Below are 24,474 nucleotides of genomic sequence, written 5' to 3'. Positions count from 1 at the left end.
TCCAAATGAGAGAAAATGAAAATGGATTAAAACCGAGAAATGAAAAAGTGAGAATAGAGTGAAGAACAGGGAATACTACCGCTTAGGGGCATTCCTTTAAAAAAAAAGTCTGTAACGCGTCTGACTACCATGCTAAAGGTCCCGGGTTCGAACCCCGGGCCGGTTCAAATCCGGGAACTTTTCTAACGTTGGAAGCGGCCCCGGCGCCCACCCAGCGTCGAATATCATGGGTACCTGGGGGGTAAAGGCGGTCAGGGGCGTGATCACGACCGGATCAAGAAAGTGTGGGGCGTTACCCCCACACCCCCTATACGCCTTCATGGCGTGGTGCTATGCACAGGGGAGCACTTTACCTTTAAGATTATGCCATAATCGAGTTATTAATATGAAATTCCAAGGGTACATATTAATTAACGTATAAAGTTTAAAAAAATTAGAACAAGTAAAATTGTTGACATTAACTTTTAAAAAACGAATTTACCGTTCCGCGGGCTCACGATTTAGGTTTAGAACCACTGGTAGAGAAGACACTAGAAACCGGATATTCGTGTTCTAGTATACATCTCAGTAGCTACAACATACGTACATACCGTGAGAAGAAGTTGTCTGAGTATCGTGTCAGATTACCCTAGCCTAACTGTATAATTAAATACCCTCCTCTGAAAATTCTCCCAGCAGACAGGCTGAGTTTCATCCCTCTAATCAAAGTAGAAATCCATACAATTGTTTTGTAATTTAAATTGGTGTAAAATGAAATTTATGTGTAGAGTGAGAAAATAAACGTTCCTTGTAGGCTGCAAATGTGTTTTCCTGTTTGCAAAAGTTAATGGCTATTTTATTTTAAGGAAAAGGTAGACATATTTACATAACTATGGGGTAGTGTTTAATTTTTACCACCAGATGGTTTGATCCGATTTGTTGTTTTAAGTCCACTTGACGCACAGTGAGGCTAATCGGGACTGGACCTACAGTTTAAAGTGGGATCCGAACCACTTTGTCGTGTGTCTCCACCGGGAATCGAACCCGGGACCCCTTGATTACATCGGAGAGGCCCTCTTACCATTTAGTTTTGATGTTTGTTGTAAGCTGGGTGTGCCCCGCACCAGACCCGGGTTTGTCATGCGGGATGCTGTTTCCCGAAGGCAGTGCCGGATCTACAAGCCCCAAAACCCCGCAGTGGGAGGGGGGGGGCAGACAAATAAGCTTTTAGGGGACCCTCAGCTATCGACATAGTAGAGGGTTCATATATGCGTATGTAAAAATATAAAGGTAAGTTACTCGGGGGTACAGAAACGAATACAATATATACAGGCAAAGGTGAATTTAAAGTTCCCTGTGCATATAGCACCGTGCCATGAAGGCGCATTTAGGGTATGTGGGGGGTAGGGCCCCACATATTTTCGATATCGGACATCTTGGAGGTGATGTGATCAGCACTATGCTCCGGCTGCCTTTTTGAGGCTGGTTGGGCTATGGAGCTGATTTATGCGGGGCCAAAGCCGGGAAAATTCCTACCTTAGATCACCCACCCTGGGTCTCCCGCGTGGCAGTCAGACTAGAATCAAATCAGGCTAGAATTTCACGAGAAATGAAGCGGTGAAGGTTTCTTCAACCTATCTCTAATCAGGTAAAAGTTATGACTGCATGATTGTAACAAATGTATCATTTTCCAGGTGTGAGAAAACACTGTCATATACATATATCACATCACCATGGGCGCCGAAACCTGGGAGGGGGGGGCAGGGTGCCAGGGCCCCTCCAGTTCTCGTTTGGCCCCCACTTATTATAAGGGGCCAAATGTATAACTTTTGCACACAGAAACTTCGCACACAAGTTGCAAATTATGCAGTATTGTGCTCTGAAATGGGCAAAGTCAATAATTTGGAGGCCTCTCTGATGGGGTAGTGGTAACGTCGTCGCCTTGGAATCAAGGGGTCGCGGGTTCGATACCCGGTGGAGGCACATGGCACAGTGGTTCGGATAATACTTTAAACTGTAGGTCCAGTCCCGATTAGCCTTTCTGTTTATAAAGTGGACTTAAAACAACAATCCAATTGATCAATCAATTCAACAATGTGGAACTATCACTCAGTTTGAGTGTCGTTCTTGTGCTGGTGCGTTTACTATTTCAGTATTTCCTTTTTCAATCCAACAGGGTTAGACTACTAGAAACAGAGGCGTCTCGTGAACGCATGCGTCAATTGTGGGAAAAAGGAAATCTTGCTCTGCGACGACATTCATGAGCATTTCTACATTTTAATTTCTTCATATAGGAGAAGTATTTGCTTTACACGAGAGCGCTCAACTAAGCTTATATTACATTTCTTGGATCTGAAGTGAATGAAAGTAATAATTCTTTTCCCACAATTGACGCATGCGTCACTTCAGATCCAAGGAATGTAATATAAGCTTAGTTCAGCGCTCTCGTGTAAAATAAATACTTCTCCTATATGAAGAAATTAGAATGTAGAAATGCTCATGAATGTCGTCGCAGAGCAAGCTGCTGTTCCCCCCCCCCCCCCCACACACACAATTGACGCATGCGCAGCATTCACCGCATGCGTTCACGGGACGCCTCTGAGAAATAATATATAAGCTGTGTATTTATCCTAGGGGAATCAACAATGGATTAAGGAAAACGCATGGTAGCCTATATTATGAATGAATATGTGCGAAAATCGAGGAGAAAACATGGGAATACTGTAGTCTTCATGCTCTTCAATGAGCCAGTCCCATTGCAAAATAGTCTAACCTGTTTCTATCATGACCAGTTGTACCCAGCCTAAATCCCTTACTTTTCATAGGGGGTGTTAAAGGACCTTTGAATCCCTGTAGGCCCTTGTATGTGACTTTGTCAACATGAGATAAGAATTACACACGCACACACATTATACGTATATGTGGCCGCGGTGGCTCAGTCGGTAACGCGTCTGACTACCATGCTCAAGGTCCCGGGTTCGATCCCCGGCCGGTTCAAATCCGGGAACTTTTCTAACGGTGGAAGCGGCCCCGGCGCCCACCCAGCGTCGAATAACATGGGTACCTGGGGGAAACCCTGGGGGGTAAAGGCGGTCAGGGGCGTGATGCTGATCACATCACCCCCACTCACGACCGGATCAAGAAAGTGTGGGGCGTTACCCCCACACCCCCTATACGCCTTCATGGCGTGGTGCTATGCACAGGGGAACACTTTACCTTTTTTTACACACATTATATATATTCCTGAGCCCGGGCCAAAATCCCGAAATATCGTAAGAAATGGTGGGATTATCATAAAACCCACAAATATTGGAAATTTACTAATATATAAGTTATAGAAAATACATTATGCATAATACAGTTATAAAAAATATAGGCCTACACACTACAGTCTCTCTCGTTCATTGTTATTTAGGCTTTCAACACTTCGGCCAGTCTTTTTTACAGTGTATCAGAGGTTCCCCGCCCCCAAGGCCAATGGCGCAATCCCCCCCCCCCCAAATCATGTGGTAATCCACATGAAGTATATTTAATTACGATAGCGTGTTTACTGAAAGTAACGTTTTTTAAGCTTTATTGAACACGATACTTGATCTGCCCGTTCTCCTTAAACAGAGGTTTCCATCCCCCAGCTAGACCGTGGATGCATTAGCCCTCAAAATATTTTTGGTGAATACGTAATAATTCATTTTATTTTAATAAAATTGCCTATTAAACTTTCCATATTTTTTAATGATTCGAATTTTAGAAATAACGAAAAGCTAGCCATCTCAAGTGTCATAATTATATAAATATGTATTTAAACAGTGTTTGTGGTTGGAGAACAAGATTTTAATAACCCACAATTTGGGTATTTATCACAAATGTCTTACACAACTTAAGATCGAGAATTACAGAACCCTAGCTAGAAATTCCTAAGGCCGGGACGAGAATATAATAAGGTGCCTCCTTCAAAGAACTCACCCCCTCTGCTTTGGGTAACTACAATTTTTATAGTAATCCATAGCAATAATTACATGGATTTGATCTTCAGTGCAAATTTCACTTGCTGAAGCAAAATTACCCTGCAACAATAACTTAGAAATGCGAACTTGACACTATTTATTTTCCTGTTTTATCGAGTAATGTGCAAGACGTTACTATGAAGTACACAGTTAGTACAACTATTGCAGCATAGCCTACAGGGAATCAATAATACAATAACATTGCTAATAGAAACATATCATCAAAGTGACTCGTCTGTTTTAATTTAGGCAGTATACCGAAACTAAGTATTATATTTTAAGAAATTATATTATTAATAAATATCGAGAATATTGTTTGTCTTGTAATGCAAGTATAATTCTTCACAATCATCTCATGAAAATGCCAGACACGTATTTCGGCAATGCAAAATCGCGAGCGAAGCGAGCAAGAAAATTTTAATATCCATTTCTTTGCACTCTTGCAAGAATATTAATTTAATGGGATGTCAATACTTTCATAGGATCCCTCGATATTTACTCTTTTCCAGCTTCTCTTTTCCCATGTTCGGCGCCGAAACGTGCGCATACCATATCGCTAAATATAGTTCCCAAATAAAATATTCGAACCCTACAAAAATCCCTTGACAATCTAAGATTTTACACTTTGTTAAGAACTCCATATCTCCTCCCCTCAAATTTAATATTCAATCCTCCAAACAAAATTTTGGACTTGCTGTTTATGTTGAAGAATACCTAGATATTACCGCTCTAAAAGAAAAAATCTCCACCCACAAACCACATTTTCCGCTACAATATCAGACGTAATATTAATACACAAGAGTTGGATATATCCCCCAAATATAATGTTCAACCCCCCTAACCAAAATTCCCAGGATAATCTAAGATATAACACTGATATTCAAAAGTCTGATATTGCCTCCCCCTCCCCCAACGTTTAATTCCCAATCCCCCACCAGAATCCACGTGTCGATTTAAGACCCAATGTGTAAGAGTTGAATATCCCCCCTTCCTTAATAATAATATTACCCGTTTCAATTTCCTTGGCAGTCTATAATTTGGTATTTATGTAACAGCAATGGATAGTTAATAACGTAATTCAACTTATGCCAAATGCTGTACTGTTTTACATCAAATTTCCATCACAAAAAAATTGTCACCCCCCAAAAAAAGTTGCTTGGACATAACGAGAGTCCACAAACCCACCTGTGGGCATCGCTACCTCATAATACTTCAGTTTTTTCATCTAATGGATTAAATATGGTGTACCTAAGGTGTTTATATTTATTTTGGAAAAATATATAAATGTTGAATTTTATATTACAATAAGGAAAAATCCCCCCCAAAAATTGCGATGGCGCAGTCTGCGCCATAATACCCCCCTGTGTGCACCCCTGCAGTGCATTTACAACAATTACATAAATTGTAGTCAGGTCGCTGCTTGTGTATAAAGTACGTCTGTTCTTGTAAGATAATGAGGCACGCCTGGCAAGGGGTTAATCACGTGTGATTAAATTCGCGTGAGGTTCGTATTGCAGGACATTTTCAGACCTGTGCGTACGTTCGTTGTGCAAGGCGTTCGTTATGCAGCATTGTATATATGGGCGTCCGGAAAGGGGGGGGCAAGGGGGGTCGGTGCCTTTCCCCCCACCCCCTGGAAAATGAAAGTCAACCAAAAATTATGTATTCCACACATATAATGTCATTTTAGCCACAATAATATGTGTTAATTATTGCATGAACATCATAAATTCAAATTTAAGCAATATTTTTTTAAGGAACAACACTTTTGTTGGGAGAAAATGTGCCTTGTTTGCCCCCCTTGAAAAAAAATACCTTCCTTGCCCCTCCCTCGAAAAAATCCTGCGGACGTCCATGACTGTATATTATTAAATATGTAAGAAAATGGGTTATTTTCATCATATCTCCTTTGCATAATCGAAGACAATACGCAACATTTTAAATTATATTCCAATAAAAAAAAGTGGCTTCACTAGTATCGAGCTTAAATATCGAAAGTTCCTCGTTGTTAGACTGCGTTGTCTTCCCTCCGCCAGATGGCTCTGCTTGTACTGGGGTACAGTAGCCTGTGGTTCAGAAAGCAGAAAAAAGTGTTAGGGGAAAACGATCAGTGTCCCATCCTGTAAAAGATTATTCTTGATTGCAGTGTTCAAGGTTCAAAACCAGAAGCAACATTCTCTGCTAATTCGAAATGTATTCTGTTTAATTCTTTCATCATTTAGCATGAATTTTACATGAACTTTGAACGAAAAGTTCAATTTGTAAGTATTATACATTTCTTATCTAATAACATGATATAAATATCAAATACTTCTCCTTACTAAACTATATAAGATTTATGACTAGTGGCATTACTTCTGGTTGCATTAAGTGATAAATATTATCTACATAGAAGCTTGCGCTACGATGTATCCTCGAGTTTGTGTGGCCATGTAAAAACTGGTGTTTGTTTTGCGAGTATTCGTAAAGTGCTATGATTTCGTTGCGAACAATTTCCCACGTGTTTCCGTGGGTTTTGCATACAACCTACAACCACTAAATGATCTAACATTTGACTGCAAAAGTAACGACGTGTACATGAGGTACAGAAATCTTACTCTTGGAAATTGTCACTTCATTACTATTCAACAATTGTTTTGGAACGTTCAAGTTGGATAGGTTAGGTCAACTTTTCGAAACCTTCAATCGGTTTCTTACTCCAAAACTTGTCTTAGGTTCCTCTCTATACATTACTTTGTGTATGGATTATCCGTGAGTTCTTGATTACACTTGGAGTGCGAGAAAAAAACACTTCGCGAAGTAGCAACGTAACTGGGGAGCCTACCTTTGAAAGGGGCAGAATATGCAACTCAGGTTCTAGAAGGTTAAAAAAATAACCCTTACATATAAACTGTAATAAACCTGGAAATTTGATGACGAGTGCCTCCACCAAGTTACGATCATGTTGCGAAGTATTAACCACATCTGATTATTGATTAATACCAGTCTTTTTATATTTGGTAAGAATTTACAATATAGAGAAAGTCTCCAATTTCGTTAATTTTTGGTATACTAACTAATTTTGGCCTCCTAATTACGAATCTGTTGTAAAAAACCAGGGGTCACGTCTGGAAATTGTACATTTGATGAAAAATTGTTTGTTAGCGCCAAAAACCATCCACGGGTAGCCCCACAAACCATTGACGTTAGCCCCAAAAAACATCCACGGGTAGCCCCACGAACCATTCACACGAGGTTAGGTTAGGCCTGTTAGGTTAGGTTCCATTAGCACTCATTTCACCCCTAAATTCATTGAAAAAATAGGGATCATACTAGAATTGAACATCATAAATCATTTTCTTGTAAAACAACGGCGTGGTTGGACACAATGACAGGAGATTACATTTTTGTTCGTAAAACTACTCATATACACCTATATATAAAAAAAATTCAACCTGCTTTTTTTCAAATTTTCAGACGTGACCCCTGGTTTCACGGTATCCCTCTTGCATATGACTTTCTTCATTCTATTATGGCCCATGTAGACTCAAGTCTTATTTAAATAGTCGTTACCACACTTTCCTTGCTCAATATTATCCCGTGACTGACAAAATGCATGTAAATATTAACATTGTCATTGCTATGAAGTTTGTACCATCCTGAAAATATCGAGCATAATTTTATATCTCCCGAACATGTATATTTCCACGCAGTGACGTGCCCATGGAGGTAGTAGGGGCTATAAGTCTCTTTAGCACAGATATCCTCATTGAAAAAACACTGGATGAAAGATAGAACATGATGGTAACGCCGTCGCCTTGTAATCAGGTGACCTCTGGTTTGATCCCCGCCGGAAGCATATCGTACAGTGGTTCAGATCCTACTGGACACTGTAAGTCCAGTCTCGGACTTACACTGGGGTAAACTATAGGACTGCCTAAGAAAAATTCGCCCCCAACAAACTTCCTGAACACAAACTTCATATCAATCAGTCATTCTACATAAAGCAAAGTCAGAAAACCTAACCACGTTTAATCTTTTAGATTTTCTTTCAAGTTCTATCATCATGAATATAATCTAAACCTTTCTACTGACCTTGATATGTTACTGGATTGTCCAGCTGTTTGAATGAATCTCGCTCATGGACATTTTAGTGAAGCTTACGGAAGTCTTGATTCAAGGTCACTGCTAGTCTTTGAAAGGTTAAACTGGAAACAACCACACGAACGACCAGGATAGGATTACAGGTGATTTATATTCTGTCAATGTTGATAATGCTTCTGCACAGAGGCATGTCTTTGAGATATGTGTGTTGCACAGATAGTAATTGATAAGGTAAACATATCGTACAGCAACTAACGAACAGTAGTGAGTTCTTGTGTGTGTGTTCTGAGATCATGTATAGCATTTAGCTCGAGTTCTTCAATTCGCATGTTAGGTGACAGCACCGGTCATTGTAGGTGCGGTAAGTTGCTCACGTTTCTATAGGAACAATCTAAGAAATTAACAATGCTTCTCCTTCACATTTACAGGGGGATTTGTAAAGTTTGAGTCCCTAGACTATCCTTTGTTTTGGGCCCTGCCGACATTATTATTATTATTATATTCTGAATGGTTAATACAGTTGAATATGTTTACCTTAGAAGAAGGAAGAAAATGAAAAGGAAGAATCTTGTACAGAAGATTTTTATCTTTCCAAGTAGATATTGAATACTTTTTTAATAATATATCTTATAAAATTCCCAAATATTCCCAGAGGAATATCTCAATTCTAACATATGCCAGAGATTTAATAGTTGAACTTGTAAAAAGCTACAATATGAACTTGTGATGATGTATAAGATTGTAGGAGGCATTGTATTATTTTATAATTACATATTCAATTTTGTTATTTTGTATCATCTATTTTGATATTGTGATGTACCTGGTTGTCAAATCGTGCTCATCACTTAATAAATTATTATTATTAACAGTGAGCTTTCTCTTGCATTGGCACCATAACCAGTTCCAGCGCCTTCTGTACCAACTCACCCTCTACGTAGAGCAAAGGGGGAAAACTTTTATCAGTTTCTCTTTCGTTTGCTACAAGTCATGTAGCTCTGTAATAGTTTCTTTGTAAAAACCTTTGCAATGTTGGAAATACTTTATGGTCACCCTGAATAACCTATGTCTCACGTGGGTGCCACTTTCTATTACTTGCAGCTGAGTTATGGAGTTGATCCTGAGGTTCGTTGGGTTCCTGCAGACGATTGGATACTGGCTGACCTATCCATTCTTCTGGATACGAAACCTGACGGGTAGAAAGACCGTTTCGCTCATATCGGACCCCATCTTGCTACAGAGCGCCTCGCAATTGGCTAGGAAGATTAGGGCAGGCGAGGTGAGTACGTCATATTTATAAAGAATACCTTTTTGTCTACAGTTTGCACGGGTAGACGAATCGGGACTGGGCTTACAGTTTTAAAAGTGAGATCCAAATCACCGTGTGCCTCCACCGGTACTACTTGATTACAAAGCTACCACTACGCTACGTCATCTGGAGGGCCTCTATAGAAAATACAATCATTTTAAGCCGCCCTCCATGGGGGAGTGACGTCAGGCATTGACGTAATTTGGGACCTAACATTTAAGGGGTCCGAATCGAAATTCGAGCTTTACTTTGGGGAGGGAGAATAAAAAAAAAACAAGCCCATAAAAATATCGTCCAGGACTATTTGATACATAACTTATACATTTGGGAAATCATTAAAAAAAATACTCGTTGCTTTGTTCCTCAGGTTTCGGGAGGTTAATGAAAGTACCATCAATTTGTAAGTTTTCATAAACCCAAAAAATTGAAATGGGAAGTGCCCCCCCTTGCCCCCGTCAGTTACGCCTCATTTCATCACTCATCCTCATCTTCGTGATTGTAGTGGCAGAAAAGCAAAGAAGAATAAACCAAATCAATCAATAAAAATAGCCGAGCTCTACATAAATCGGCTCTGGGGCTCACCTGCCTCTAATTAACGGATACCAGGAGGCAATGACATTCTCAGGGGGAGCTGATACGGCTGCAGCCCCTCCGAGAAAAGAAAAAAATCAAAGTTGAAAGAATTAAAGAATCAGGGAGGAAACAAAAGTGGTAACTGAAAACCCCCTTAAAATGAGCCATTTACCATTCTTGTCCTTGAAAATTGTAAAAACGAAGGTTATGTCTATTTACGAAACATTTTATTGTAGGAGCCGGCAGAAGAAGCTTACGGTTTTGAAATTTGTATACCGGGTGCTCTAAAAGTCCCGGAACGGTCACATATCGTGAGAAATACACATCGAATTGGAAAACGAAAAAATACGTGTTTAATAAGTGAAAGAAAGCTATTCAATGATATCGCACTTGATTCCCCACCCCCGCCCTTTGGGGGTGGGGCGGGGGGCAACTGTGAAATGTTAAATGGAAACCCTAATTTTGTATCATAGAATCGGAAAGAGCACTTCATTCCGAGTCCAACGAGATATCAACCATCCTCCTAGCTCAATTAGGAACGGAGATATTGCGATTTTAAATTTTCGAAAAAAAAGAAAAAAAGAAAAAAAGAAAAAAGAAAAAAAAAGAATTTCATAAAAAAAAATTCAAAGGGACGCTCTGCCCCTAATTGAGCTAATTGAGCTAGAGTGAAAGCAATTGCAGATTCGGAATCTGCACGTCAAGACCTTTCAATAGAGTATATGGTAGACCCCCTTTAAAATCTCTATAGGCTATCTCCGTTCCTAATTGAGCTAGGAGGATGGTTGGACTCGGAATGAAGTCCTCTTTCCGATTCTACAATACAAAATGGGTGTTTCCATTTAAAATTTCAGTTGCCCCCCCCCCCGCCCCAACCCCAGAGGGCGGGGGTGGGGAATCAAGTGTGATATCATTGAATAGCTTTCTTTCACTTATCAAACACGTATTTTTTCGTTTTCCGATGCGATGTGTATTTCTCACGATATGAGACAGTTCCGGGACTTTTGAACCACCCGGTATAAATAAAACAATTAATGTAATGCAAGGTTTAATAATCAAAAGTGCTACAAAAATAATTGCCATTTTCAGTGCTTACATTAATTTTTCTTTGTTTTGAAAGTTGTGTCCGATAAATGATAAACCTTCATTCCTTACACATTCATGTAGCCTTGCCTTTAAGTTGGACGTCGCCCTCATTTCATTCGGAATTCCCGCTATTTCGTTACGAATCGCTAACTTGGAATCACCAATTGATGTTCAAATGTTCACAGTTGGATTGTTGTGTGAGGTCTTTCAACGGCGGAGTGGGGGGAGTGCTCATTGTCATCGTCGCTCAACGCCATTTCAGTTAAGATGGAGCGGTGGACTGGGTGACACCGTGCTTTTGTGTTAGAAGCATATTTTAAAAATGGCGAGTCCGTTGTCCAAACCCAACGTTGGTTTCGAAGGGAGTTGCATGTCGATACGATACTGCTTTGGGTCAGAACTTTTCAAGAGACAGGGTCAAGTCTGAAAGAGAATCTCAATGTTCATGGTCCGGCAAATGTTTCCTGGACGTGTAGTGTCAAGAAATGGTAACGTTCCCTGGCCTCCTCGCTCCCCGGATCTGACGATGTGTCAATATTCCCTCTGGGGCTCCCTTAAATCAAAAGTGTATGTTGAAAGACCTCACACAATTGGTGATCTCAAGTTAGCTATTCGCAACGAAATAGCGGGAATTCCGAATGAAATGCTCGTGAGGGCGACGTCCAACTTAAAGGCAAGGCTACATGAATGTATAAGGAATGGAGGTTTATCATTTATCGGACACAACTTTCAAAACAAAGAAAAATTAATGTAAGCACTGAAAATGGCAATTATTTTTGTAGCACTTTTGATTATTAAACCTTGCATTACATTAATTGTTTTATTTATGCACACATTTCAAAACAGTCAGCTTTTTCTGCCGGTCTCTGTATATTTCGCCCTGCTTTCCAGAACGCAGCTATGTAATATCGACGTAACGCGTCACATCACCTCCAGTATGGCCTAGATAGAGAACTTGTGAAATCGTACCTCCACACCCCTTATGGCAAGGTTGTCATCGGCAATAGAAATGAAACACTTACATCCTGAAACATCCCGCTTGCCTGCAAGGCGTTGTGTTGTGTGTGTTGCCTAAAGCTAGGGCGATAAACGTACTTCAATAGCAAATTTGCAACCAGATTTATTCTACAAAACCGTAGCGAATTATCTCGCCTCAGAACAGCGAGTAGGACGTGAATGGCGAACGTATGGGCAGGCAAAATACTATCAACATATAACAGCCTATGCTACAGAAGAACATAGAAGTATCAGTCAACTTACACAGTACATCAAACATTAAAAAAATAACTATTTACGAAGAAAGTGCGCGACACGAGAAATTTCACATAACAGTCTTTTCTCCGTCAACCATTGGCACTCTAAACTCGGGTGCAACCTAACTTGACAGTGACGTCAGCTGCGACAGCACTACAACTTGATGTATCAATCCGCGCCAAGCACGAACAATTCTCTCCGTCACATTTGCGTCTCAGAGTCCGCAGAGAAAGCGAACATAAGGAGCGGAACGATCTCGTGTGCAGCTATCTTCATGGGGAGAAATGTCAATGCTTGGCGCTAACGAAAGGTTAAACAAATTGCAAAGTTTAAAAATATATTTGGACTGAGAAACTAACGGACTTTTAATGTTTTGAATACGTGTAATAAACGAAGTACTGACATAAAGTAAACTTAGTTTTTACAATTTACAAGTCTTGCACGAAAACCACTCTTGATGTACTTTTTCCTCGAAGCATCGTTTGGTACATTCTCATTGCGAACAGAATGATACGGATTATCCATGACCAGGGCCGAATTAAGGTGGGTGCTATTGATGCTGCAGCATTAGGCCCATTCCTGAAATAGGCCCACATGGGCGTCCGGAAGGGGGGCAAGGGGGGGGGGGGCGTGCCACCCTGAAAGATGAAAGTCAACAAAAATTATGTATTTCACACACATAATTTCATTTTAGCCACAATAATGTGTTAATTATTGCATGATCTCCATGAATTCAAATTTAAGCAACGGTTTTTTAGGGAACAGCACTATTTTCGGAGAAAATGTGCCTTGTTTGCCCCCCTGAAAAAAAATACCTTCCTTGCCCCTCGCTGGAAAAAATCCTGCGGACGTCCATGGGCCCAGATGAAGAATTTTCAGAAAGCTGAACAGTGTTCTTTTGCTCCATAAACCTGAAAATAATTCTTAGAATGAAATTTGGAGACCCAATTTCGGACGCCTAGGCACACCGTTACTTATTATACAGTTACTATTATTCTTTGCGCTGTGACGTAACTATAACGTCGTTGTGTTTATTGTTCACCGAAGATTTCAAGCATCAGGCCCAATTTCGTGTTAATCCGGCCCTGTCCATGACAATTACGCTATTTGGTTGCAGTTCGGGTAGAATGTCGACAAACCACGTCTCAAAACGCTGTCTCAACGACTTTTCTTGAACGAAGCAACAAACACTTTCCACAAAACCATCTTTTTTATATAGTGTTGCCAGGTACTGTTTGAAATTATTTTCTGCTTTACGTTTACAATATTACTAACGGTAAGGATCTGGTTATAAATGTTCAGTGGCAACTTCTATCACCGCCCTAGGGTTAGGCAACACACACAGCGCCTTGAAGGGAAGCGGGCATTTCAGGCTCTGTGTGTCCAGTTTATTTTTATGCTGGCGACTGTACCATGGACACGGAATAAATAGTCTTAACCTTTTTTTGTTTTGATTCCCAAGTGAGCCAGCGCAGATGTTTGTTTTGTTAAAACGAAAACTGGAAAAATCGACAGAATGCAAATCAAATTAGCAGTGCTGTCACAACAATGCCACTTTCCATTGTTGCTGGCTGTTCTTTTCAACCGAAAGCTACCCACGCCGCAAAGACTAAGTTCCGCCCAACCGCGAATGGCCGCTTTTCGTTCTTTCAACGCCGAAACACCACATGTGCAAAATTTCCCCACAAAACAATGCGTTCCCTCGGTGACGTCATCGTTTCCAGTTTCGCGCCACCGAAGATGGAGACAAAAGAATAAACGCCGACCGAGGGAGGATGGGGCGGCGCAATAAAATGTTTCTCTCTCAAGTAGAGCGGCCAAAATATTTAAAATGTCGTTCGCTTTATCGATTCGTTTTATATCACTTCGCTTTTCCGCCAATTTTGGCTGATCGCGAAAAGCGCCGTTCTTGTCGGCAGGCTGCGGCTTAGAACAGAGAAGGGGAACCAGGGCCGTGGAGAGGGGTGGGCTAGAGGGGCTGAAGCCTAGGACGGCATGCACAGAGGGACGTGCAAGGTGTTCTATATTGGGATATTTTTTGGGAAAGAGTCATGAATATGGCTCTGAAGTTGAAGACCTATAAATTGCCAAAAAAGAAATATAAAAAGACCTAAAAATATCTCAAAAAGGACCTAAAAACGAAAAAAAGGACGTATAAATGTGATCCAAATTAATTAATTAACTTCAGTTTCAATTACATATTTAATGAATATGCGCGGCACATCCTTATCTGACTTATCTTTGCAGGCGCGTGCTGGCTGGTCGTATACACCGCGCTGAAAGCTTCAAAACAAGAGAAATTTGCCACTTACAGCGCAACCTTCCAGACAAGTTACGGTTAAAGGATCTTGTACCGTACCTGCTTCAGTCGTCCAAAAATGTTTTTCTCTCGTTTCAGGGATGGTTCAAATATATTTCTTTTTTTATTTCTTTACTACAGAAAGGATGTTTAAGAGGTGATGAACTGATGATGATTCGAATTGAGAATGGGCAGTAAAAACGTAGTCGAAAGAAGGTGAAGTTGCAAAAAAAGCCGTTAAGACCTAAAAAGAGGCTAAAAAAGGACCAATTAGCCAAAAAAGGCAAAAAAGGACAAATAAAACCCACCCTTTTCTGGCCTACAATGACCCAAAATGAACATATATTATGTTGGGCCTCGTCTTCGGACACTAGGGAAAAAAAAAGGATTTTTCCTCAACTTCCGACCCCTAGTCATGAATAATGCCCAGTATTTCTGCACATTGATGATGGGTGGTGTACGTAATGCCGTTCGCAAGGGGGATGTTGTCTGCAAATGTCATTCTTCACCATGACAATGCACGGCGCCACATGCTCCATGTTCTTACACTCCGGACTTAGCCCTAAGTGATTATCAGATTTGTTTGAGCATATGAGAGGGAAGAAACTGAAGACAGATGACAAGAGATGTCCTGCAGCGTCTACGACAGCAGTCACCTTCCTTCTACGCCAAACGACTCAGGGAACTGACACAATGATGGCGGCAGTGCCTGGATGCTCAGGAGGATTCATTTGAAACACTCGCATAGTTTGGTGCTCCTACGACTTCCCAATTTTTTTCGTAGAAATAAAAACCTTTGAACAGGCTGTCGACTCGATGCGGCAACACCGCAATTTGTCATCCGCCTAGTTCGATGCCTCTGGCTATAGGTATCGGTGGCAAAATCTGGGATTGCGTTCCTGATTTTTGCTTTCTTTTAATCTCCATGGTAACCAGGAGAGCAGCAGAGCTCCTGGTGGCAAAGCGAGAAAACAGCGCACCAAATTAATCACGTACTCAGTCCCTTATTGTGGTGTGGTTTGCTGTAATCCCGTGTTGATGCGTTTTGCAGGAGCTCCAAATCGGTAGAAATCTGTACAGTAGAAATGAGAAAGCGTTGGAGCTGGTGTTTCAGTGTTGCCACAATATGAGGGCACAATTTCCCTTTCCAAGGGGCAAAATTTCCCTTTTTGGACCAATTTTTCCCTTCACCTAAGCAAATTATATAATAATAATTAGTAGTAGAGTAGCAGCATTATTAGTGGTGGTGGTGGAAGCAGTAGTAATACGTTACTCGTTTGATAAAAAATGTTTTTAAAGAAAATCACATTTCAGTTTCATCACTTCCTGACCAGATGTCCCACGTTTGAATCCTGGTCAGGAATCCATTTATTGTTAATCCTCATCGTTACTATTTATCCAAAGATGCATAAAAGCAACGTACAATAAACTTAATGGAGCAGAAACAAGTACGAATAGCAAAATAAATAAATGACGTAATACTGTGGATATGAAATTCGAAATTAACATAAACTAATAATGTAGTCACATGACTTTAAAATTTCCCTGCAATTGTGATATTTTTCATCGAAATTCCCTTTTTTTCCATTTTGGCTAATATTTCGGTCTGAATTTCCGTGCAAAAGGGAAATTTCCCTTCATGTGCCAACACTGTGGTGTTTACGTCCACGCCAGTTTGTGTAACTATGACTTGAATGAGGATGGTCTAAATTATTTGATCGGTACTGACAAGTTTTCTTTTGTTATTTTTAAAGTGGATTTATTTTTAATAGGGCTCACCGATATTTGATTTGATTTGTTTTTTGTTATTCAGTGTCGCTTTTCTGCCACTTTTGGCTAATCGCGACGATGAGGATGAGTGATTAAATTGATGAGTGGACGCCAGTGATGTGCCATAGACTATAAGTTTACGTCTACATGCGTTGTCTACACGTAATCTACGCGTAGATTACATTGGGTTGTAGTTTACATAGACTACGTAGACAATCTAAAGTGCATTAAAATTAATTTTCAAGGGTTTCATGAAAGGAAAGTGACATTTCAAATTATATTGGTTCCTAACGAAATAAAAAGAATCCTATTTACAACAAATTTCTCTTCTCTTCTATTATCAACTATGGAAGAAGATAAATAGTATGCAAAAAGCAACAACAGATGGCAGTCGTGAGGCAAGAGTGGTCTTTTCCCCATAAAACACTAGAATATTTCCTACATTAGGTTTCTTCCTAGGTGAGAAATTGTTCGAATTTGGAAGAAAGAGTATGAAAAGTTCTCCTCACACATCAGCAACTGATACGCAGTACAATTTTCCTTCAATTCCACGGCGTCCTTTGTTAAGTTATCACCTTTCGCCATGTTGTTTACATAGATTACCTAATCTACGTGTATAAAATAGTCTACGTGTAGAATGTAAACTATCGTTGTGTACGCGTAGACGCACATCACTGGTGGACGCTCACAAGAAACGCCAATGCCAAGGAAGGGATTCGAACCCGGGACCCCTGGCTGTATAGCGTACTGTGCTAACCACTCCGATGAATGATGTTGGCATTTACCTACATAAGAGTTGCCGGCAAGAGTATTTAAATTCTCTAACTGTAAAAAAAATCATTAAAATAGAATAGTATAAAATTTCTTGTCTTGTAAACTTTTTACAACATACACCATTAATATCAAATAATTAAATAACTGTTTCTTGCCAATAAGATGTGGGGTCAGCTACACTGCTTGTTAATTTTATAAAAGGGAAGCAACTGTTTATCTGAATTCGAATACATATTCGGAATTTGAACCATTCCATTAGGTTATGTGTGGCAGACAGTGGCGGCGATTAGGAAGGTTGGGGGGGGGGCAGTTGCCACCCACTTTTTGTCACTTTTGCCCCCCCCCCCCCCCAAGTTTTGGAACCAAATCGCCGCCACTGTTGGCAGTTAATGCTTTAATGATAGTTAGATGGCAACAGACGTCATTACTGGCGTGGTTAGCAGAGAGCGGTCAAGGGCCCAGGATTCTTCTGGCAAGGGTGTTCTTTGTGAATGTCCCTTCATCAATTTCACCATATCACCAATCATCCCCATCGTCGCTATTAAGCAAAAGTGGCAGAAAAGCGACGCAAGGTAACCTAATTCAATCAATCAATAAAATTTGGTAAGTATGTGGACAGAGGCACCTTGCGGTATTCATTGCTGGGGAATTCCGGCTCTACCGTGTGCGACATTTCACACATACATAGGATGCATGGGTCTGGACATGAGATTGGATTATAATATTCATAATGAACTGTGTCATGGAATGATTAAGTACTTTCTGACGTCTCCTAACAAATGTATATATAAAAAAAACTTGAATACGATGACGTAGAAAGCATTAACGATAATATGTTACGTGTGTGATGCTTTAAAAACGTGGGCCTCCACGATGGTGCAGTCGTAGCGTCGTCGCCTTGTAATCAAGAGGTCGCGGGCTCGATATCCGGTGGAGGCACACAGGGTCGGATTAAGGTGGGTGTTATTGATGCTGCAGAATTAGGGCCATTCCTGAAATGGGCCCAGATGAAAACAGACGAGAACTTTCCGAAAGCTGAACATTTTTCTTTTGCTATATTAACCTGAAAATAAATCTTTAGATTGAAATTTGGAGCCCCACAGCGTTACTTATTATACAGTTACTATTATTCTTTGCGCTGTGACGTAACTCTAACGTTGTCGTGTTTATTGCTCAGCGAAGATTTCAAGTTGATGCTATCAATTTTACGTTAAACAGCTTGCTTAGTAACTTAGCTGCATTTTTTGCAATATCTTGGCGATTGTTGTCACTTTATTATTGTTCGGTAAGTGCGACGTAGTAAATTTTTCACTTTGAAAGTTAGTTGTACAGAAAAAATCGACGATATGCAGCATCAGGCCCAATTTCATCTTAATCCGGCCCTGGAGGCACATAGTGGTCCAGTTCCGATTAGCCTTACTGTGCATATAGTGGACTTAAAACACCAACTATCCTTCCTTCCCTTTAAAAACGTAGCAAAGATTCTCATTTGTCTGTGAAGCATTCAGATGCTGAATTCACAGACATTTAAACCTAAATGCAATTAAAAGCAATAATAAAGTTCAGATTAATTCACTTTGTAATTTACATGGAGTAGGAGCACTATTTGTTGAATCCCCACCTGCTAGGCCCCTGCAAACACTGCACAGATGGATAACAGTAGAAAAGCAGCCCAGTGTGTGAAAACGGAATTTGACCTTGAACCGCCGAGTTTGGGTAGTATAGATGACGTGTTTTGGTTAACGTTCATGATCTGAAGAGAGCTGCCGCCACGAACGTGGGTGGGGATAAACAGTGGGCCAGTTGTTTTCGTCCCATCACACTCGACCTTCAGCCAATGGGCGTAGCTGTCATTCTGCTCGTCTACTCCACGTGGAGTCCTTGAGCCAATGGGCGCAGCTGTCATTCTGCTCGTCTACTCCACGTGGAGTCCTTGAGCCAATGGGCGTAGCTGTCATTCTGCTCGTCTACTCCACGTGGAGTCCTTGAGCCAATGGGCGTAGCTGTCATTCTGCTCGTCTACTCCACGTGGAGTCCTTGAGCCAATGGGCGTAGCTGTCATTCTGCTCGTCTACTCCACGTGGAGTCCTTGAGCCAATGGGCGCAGCTGTCATTCTGCTCGTCTACTCCACGTGGAGTCCTTGAGCCAATGGGCGTAGCTGTCATTCTGCTCGTCTACTCCACGTGGAGTCCTTGAGCCAATGGGCGTAGCTGTCATTCTGCTCGTCTACTCCACGTGGAGTCCTTGAGCCAATGGGCGCAGCTGTCATTCTGCTCGTCTACTCCACGTGGAGTCCTTGAGCCAATGGGCGTAGCTGTCATTCTGCTCGTCTACTCCACGTGGAGTCCTTGAGCCAATGGGCGCAGCTGTCATTCTGCTCGTCTACTCCACGTGGAGTCTCAGTCACATGACTGCAGATACGCTGTTGCCGTACTTTGCAACTTGAATGTGGAGACCGTGGGAAGGCGGAGGGACAAGGTGGCGTAGAGTAGATGTGTGGCAACACTGTGGGTTGAATGTGATTGTTGCAGCTGGTGGGCGCGCTTCGTGGACTTCAAAGCCAGCCGGTAGTTAACGTAGCTAGCGTGTCGACTTTTTTTTATTTCCGAACTGTGATCTGATGCTTACGTCACGTTGTTTGCCTTTCAGCTGAAGAGCCAGGAGGTTGTAAGGGCGTTCGTGGACAGGATTCGAGAGGTGAACCCTCTGATCAACAGCGTGGTGGAGCAGCGCTACGAGGAGGCCCTGTCCGAGGCCAGAGAGGTGGATGTCCTTGTACAGTCTGGAACGCACACTCCAGAAGAGCTGGAGTCCTCCAGGCCATTCCTAGGGGTTCCAGTTAGTGTGAAGGAGAGCATAGCTGTAAAAGGTACTTGTAGTCTCGTCTAGTGCTTTTAAAGTTACTCAGATTTAAGATAATACAGGGTGAGTCAAAAAAGTGACTCGTTTTTAAGCAAGTACAGGGTGATTCAAAAAAAGATGGCATTCGAGTAATGGCTGGTCCTTTTGAACATGTTATCCAACTGCGTATTCTGAACATTTGACCTTGTTTACCGCAACAATTCTTATTTATTGTATGTATGCAAGTAAAACAAAAACAGAAGTACAAAAATTTCAAATGTTTCAGTAATTTCTATATTTTTCCACAAAATTACCCATTTTACCTAAAATTGGGCTGAATTTCCTTGCACCAAGGGGAAATTTTCCTTCATGTAGCAACACTTCCTCTGCCAAGCGCGGCACAGAAAGCAGGAAGGAACGAGCAGTTTTCTCCCGCAAACGCTGTTTGCAGCCTCTCACTTCGGCTCTCCCGCGTACAGGGTCACCCTTATCGCACAACGCTTGGACAACCTTGTATTATGACGTCAGATGAGGAATGCCCATGTTGTTAGGTTGGGTTCTCTTAACACATTTGTTATTTAAGCTATAAAGATAACTAAACCTAACAATTGAGGTATTTCGCCTAATAATAAAAGCATTCCCGCTGATGTCAGAACGGGAAGGCATAAGGGAGCCCGTACAATCGGGAGTAAACCCGTTCGTCATAAGGGTACGATGCAGAACGATCAGTGTCGTGCGCAAACGAGTCTTTTAAGTTATTCAAATTTACTCAAATTCTGGTTTAGAAGCTTATTTTAATACTTTGCATAGTATGTAAGTAGCAATTTAATTACGAGCACCCGGTACATTCATGATTGTCCCTTCATCCCACCATTCGCATTCAGCCAAAAAGTCGCAGAAAAGCGAAGTAAAATAGCCAAATTAATCAGTAACTAATTGAAGCTGTGGTTTGCAACACTTGTGCTTCTTATATTGCAGGAATGAGCCACTGCGTTGGTTCCCTGTCCAGGAGGAATCACAGAGCAGACGAGGATGCAGCGTGCATCCGGCTGATCCGCAAGGCCGGAGCCATACCCGTGGTTGTCACCAACACCCCGGAGCTTTGTCTCTGCTGGGAATCGAACAATTTAGTCACGGGAAGGACCAACAACCCTTATGATGTCAGACGCACGCCCGGGGGTTCATCTGGCGGGGAAGTGAGTTGAACCTATTTACTTTCTTCCTTCTGTAATTTTTTAAAATATATATATACGAGGGTTGTTCGTTTTGTCGTGCCGCTTCTGCTTGGACTTTATTGCTGCACTGAAGTTCAGAGGTGTTCACCCACCGAGATTTCTCCCCAACCAAAAATCTTGTCCAAAATATTCCCCGACCAGATTATACTGGAGGGGTAAGTTTTTATTTTAACAACAAAGATAAGCAATTAGTTTTGACTTCAAATATATTTTAGTAAGGATAATATCGAAATCACAGAATAAAGAACGAAGGAAAATTCCTCCCTCTCTCTCGTTCGTTAACAATCTAAACCAATAAGAATAAGCGCACAATAAAAGTAAACCAAGAATACAAGGCAAATAAATATAAGTACAAGATTAATAAAACTAGGGTAAAACTGTCAAAGCCAGGAATCGTCTGTAACTCGTTTATTCTGTAATTGTTTACATTCGTACTTACTTATTCTGCATTGCGAAAGATTGTTTATCAAGGGATTTCGCTTCTTTTTAACGAAATTTGTATCTATTGTCGACATATCGAGTAATTATTGTTCATTCTTTTCTCGCTTCCTGAACACGCAAAATGACTGGCAAATCTTGACTAGCGTTGTGTTTCAAACGGCAAAGCAGTGTTTCAACCTTCTTAACAGAAAAGTTCCCGCATAGACCCGAAAATCATTCCCGCATAGCCAAAAACCATTCACGCATAGCCCCAAAAACCATTCTGGATCGTATAACCATCCACGAATAGCCCAAAAACCATTCACGATAGCCCCACGCACCATCACGGTAAAGTTAGGTTAGGTTGCTTTAGGTTGGGCAATATAGTGAAAAAACTGTGTGTTTGGAAACACTTACTGGGGATTACGTCATCAGATGGTCGCAATATCAGGTTCAAGTACATGGATGGAAATGCAAGCAACAGCTTTCGTTCATCGGACGGACATTATTATAGAAAAATACATGAATTAGCGTCCAAATACATTGAAAACTGCGAGAAAACACTTCTACGACCTTCCGAAATTACACAGAAAATCAATTCCGTAAGTACTTTCTCCCGTAAATTTGAAGAAATCCGATTCCCGGCTTTGACAGTTTTACCAAAACTAGTTTATTGACATTTTTACCAATTTGGTAAAGGATTTTGTTTTTTACTTCATAAAGATGTATGTATATATGGAACATTCCATTGTCGAGGGTGGAATGCCCAGACAACATTTTCAATATTAAAGTAACTATTCTACTAATAGTTAGGCAACATCATTCTTACAGTTTCTGTTAAATGAAATATGAAACAAAACACTGTTGATTAAACATAACTACCCCAAAAATACTTTCTCAGATTTGTAGTTTTAAGTTAACGATTTTGCGTCACGGGTAGGACAGGTATGGTTTTCTTGTAACCGATACTGGAGTGACATCTGTTATGATTATAGTGAGTTCGTAATCGCCTTCCTCTCTACTTAATAAATTGCTTTTTGTGTCACGGGTGGGAAACAATACAAAACAAAAAGTTAATATAAAGGAATAGTATGTAAAATACATTCTACCTTCTAACTAAATTATGTATAATACTTGAATTTTTATGCGAATGACAAGTCTAGATTCTTGACTCACAAGATAGAATAAAGTTACATCGTTTCATTTAATTTTAAAAATTGATATTCAGTGATAACAGGGTGTCTCAAAAGTAATAGCGCAAACTGACACAGACGAAAGTACACGATAATAGAAGCAAAAAAGTCTCAGTAAACATGCGTCTGCAAACGAGCCGTTTTCGAGACAATCGCGAATGTGTGGTTACAAGCCGCCACTGACTTCATTGTTTGTAATCGTCGTCCTAGTTGTTAAAATGCTAATAATGTGTGCGAACGTCACCTCTCGGAATTGTTCTGTTTTGTAAACATTAAACAAAGAGCAAACCTCCGACCGCGCAAGGAGTAAAGCACTCAGTGTTTACAAAATGCAATCAATGGGGGCTTGTACAAACAATGAAGTCAGTGGCGGCTTGTAACCACACATTCGCGATTATCTCGAAAACGGCTCGTTTGCAGACCCATATTTACTGAGACTTTTTTGCTTCTATTATCGCGTACTTTCACCTGTGTCAGTTTGAGCTATTACTTTTGAGACCCACTGTGTGTGTTTATATATAAGTAAAAAATAAATTCCTTTATTACTTTTATATAATAATAAGTATGCATTATCAAAAAAAATCATATATGTGTCTGTGTGTATGTACAGCACCGGCAAAAATATGGGACACCTAGATCCTGAAATGCTCGCTAGCCCGCATGGCGCTATGTGTGTTGCCTAACTTGACGGCGATGTTAAAAGGTCGTTACGAAGCATTCTTTTTACACTCAAGTGAGAAACCTAATATGCAGTGTGTCAAACGTCGTAAAATATACTCGCACCAGGATGTTTACGTTCCTACATATTTATAATACTTTCATTTGCAAATTTGTTCCGTAACCCCCAGAAATTAATTAATGAAAACATTTAGGATAAATATAATTCGCCCATTAGCTATGTCTGATGAACGATAAAATAGCTACGGTGTGCAAATATGGCAATCATGTTTAATGGCGGAACTTATCTATCCAACCCAGCATAATTCCGATTTGGTTGCGTGCGAGTGTTATTAACTGGGAATGAAAAGTCAAATCAATGCATCCAGGCTAAACTAACATTTCCATAGCTTGCGTGATCAGGTTGTCAATTCCTGCGTGGGCATATAATCAGTGAACTGGTTCAACAAGTATGTCTGCCGCGTCAGCTGGCAACGATTGGGAAAACGTTTGCGATTGGTCTAATGAATCCTATCCCAGAGCAGATTGGACACACTCTGGGTCAGCATCTTCTCTCGTCCACGATTCTGAACGGTTTTTGCCAAGGTGGGCAGTTTTCTGGGGGTTGTAAAAGGATAGCGCGGCTGTATGCTGTGAAAGTCGTTGTAGGAGTTTGCTAATCTCCATACGTCACGGGACTTATTGTCCACAAGGCAAACACGGTCCTGGAACGTCCAGGTTTCTCGTCCGCTCCAGCGCGCGTGATCTAGAACTGTCCACTCTGGTTGTTTTCCAAGGACGTGCTGGTCTCAGATACATTTGGGGAGGGGAGGTACCGAAGACATCTCCCCCTCCCGATCTGTCAGAGTGGTCCTCTCGGTGAAGGGTCGGTGTTCGAACCCCGTTCTGGGGAGTCTGAGACCACTGTTACCAATTTCTTGTATACTCTATCCCGGTAATTTCTGGAGCAAGGTCGCGCATAGCGGCAGAGAAGGGGAG

At 41.0% G+C, this 24,474-nt stretch overlaps 1 protein-coding gene across 6 annotated transcripts in view; it reads left to right on the top strand.

The window, feature by feature from the left end:
* The window catches only part of LOC145997096 (fatty-acid amide hydrolase 2-A-like), a 49,486-nt gene that overhangs the window by 9,143 nt on the left and 15,869 nt on the right, over positions 1 to 24,474 (top strand). For 2 of the 6 annotated variants that reach the window (XM_083133723.1, XM_083133717.1), the window contains exons 1-4: positions 6,112 to 6,244; positions 9,165 to 9,342; positions 19,779 to 19,998; positions 20,949 to 21,166. In XM_083133723.1, coding sequence (XP_082989849.1) covers positions 9,172 to 9,342; positions 19,779 to 19,998; positions 20,949 to 21,166 — 609 coding nt within the window. In that variant the 5' untranslated portion in view covers positions 6,112 to 6,244; positions 9,165 to 9,171. Of the gene's footprint in view, positions 1 to 6,111; positions 6,245 to 8,106; positions 8,210 to 8,341; positions 8,428 to 9,164; positions 9,343 to 19,778; positions 19,999 to 20,948; positions 21,167 to 24,474 lie in introns of those variants that run through there. The other 4 variants (XM_083133718.1, XM_083133719.1, XM_083133722.1 and 1 more) reach the window with 3 other exon arrangements.

This window comes from Lepisma saccharinum, chromosome 13 (genome assembly GCF_977018435.1).
Source record: "Lepisma saccharinum chromosome 13, izLepSacc3.1, whole genome shotgun sequence".
Lineage (NCBI taxonomy): Eukaryota > Metazoa > Arthropoda > Insecta > Zygentoma > Lepismatidae > Lepisma > Lepisma saccharinum.
The sequence above is the reverse complement of the archived record's forward strand: the minus strand, read 5'-3'. Positions and strand labels throughout refer to the sequence as shown.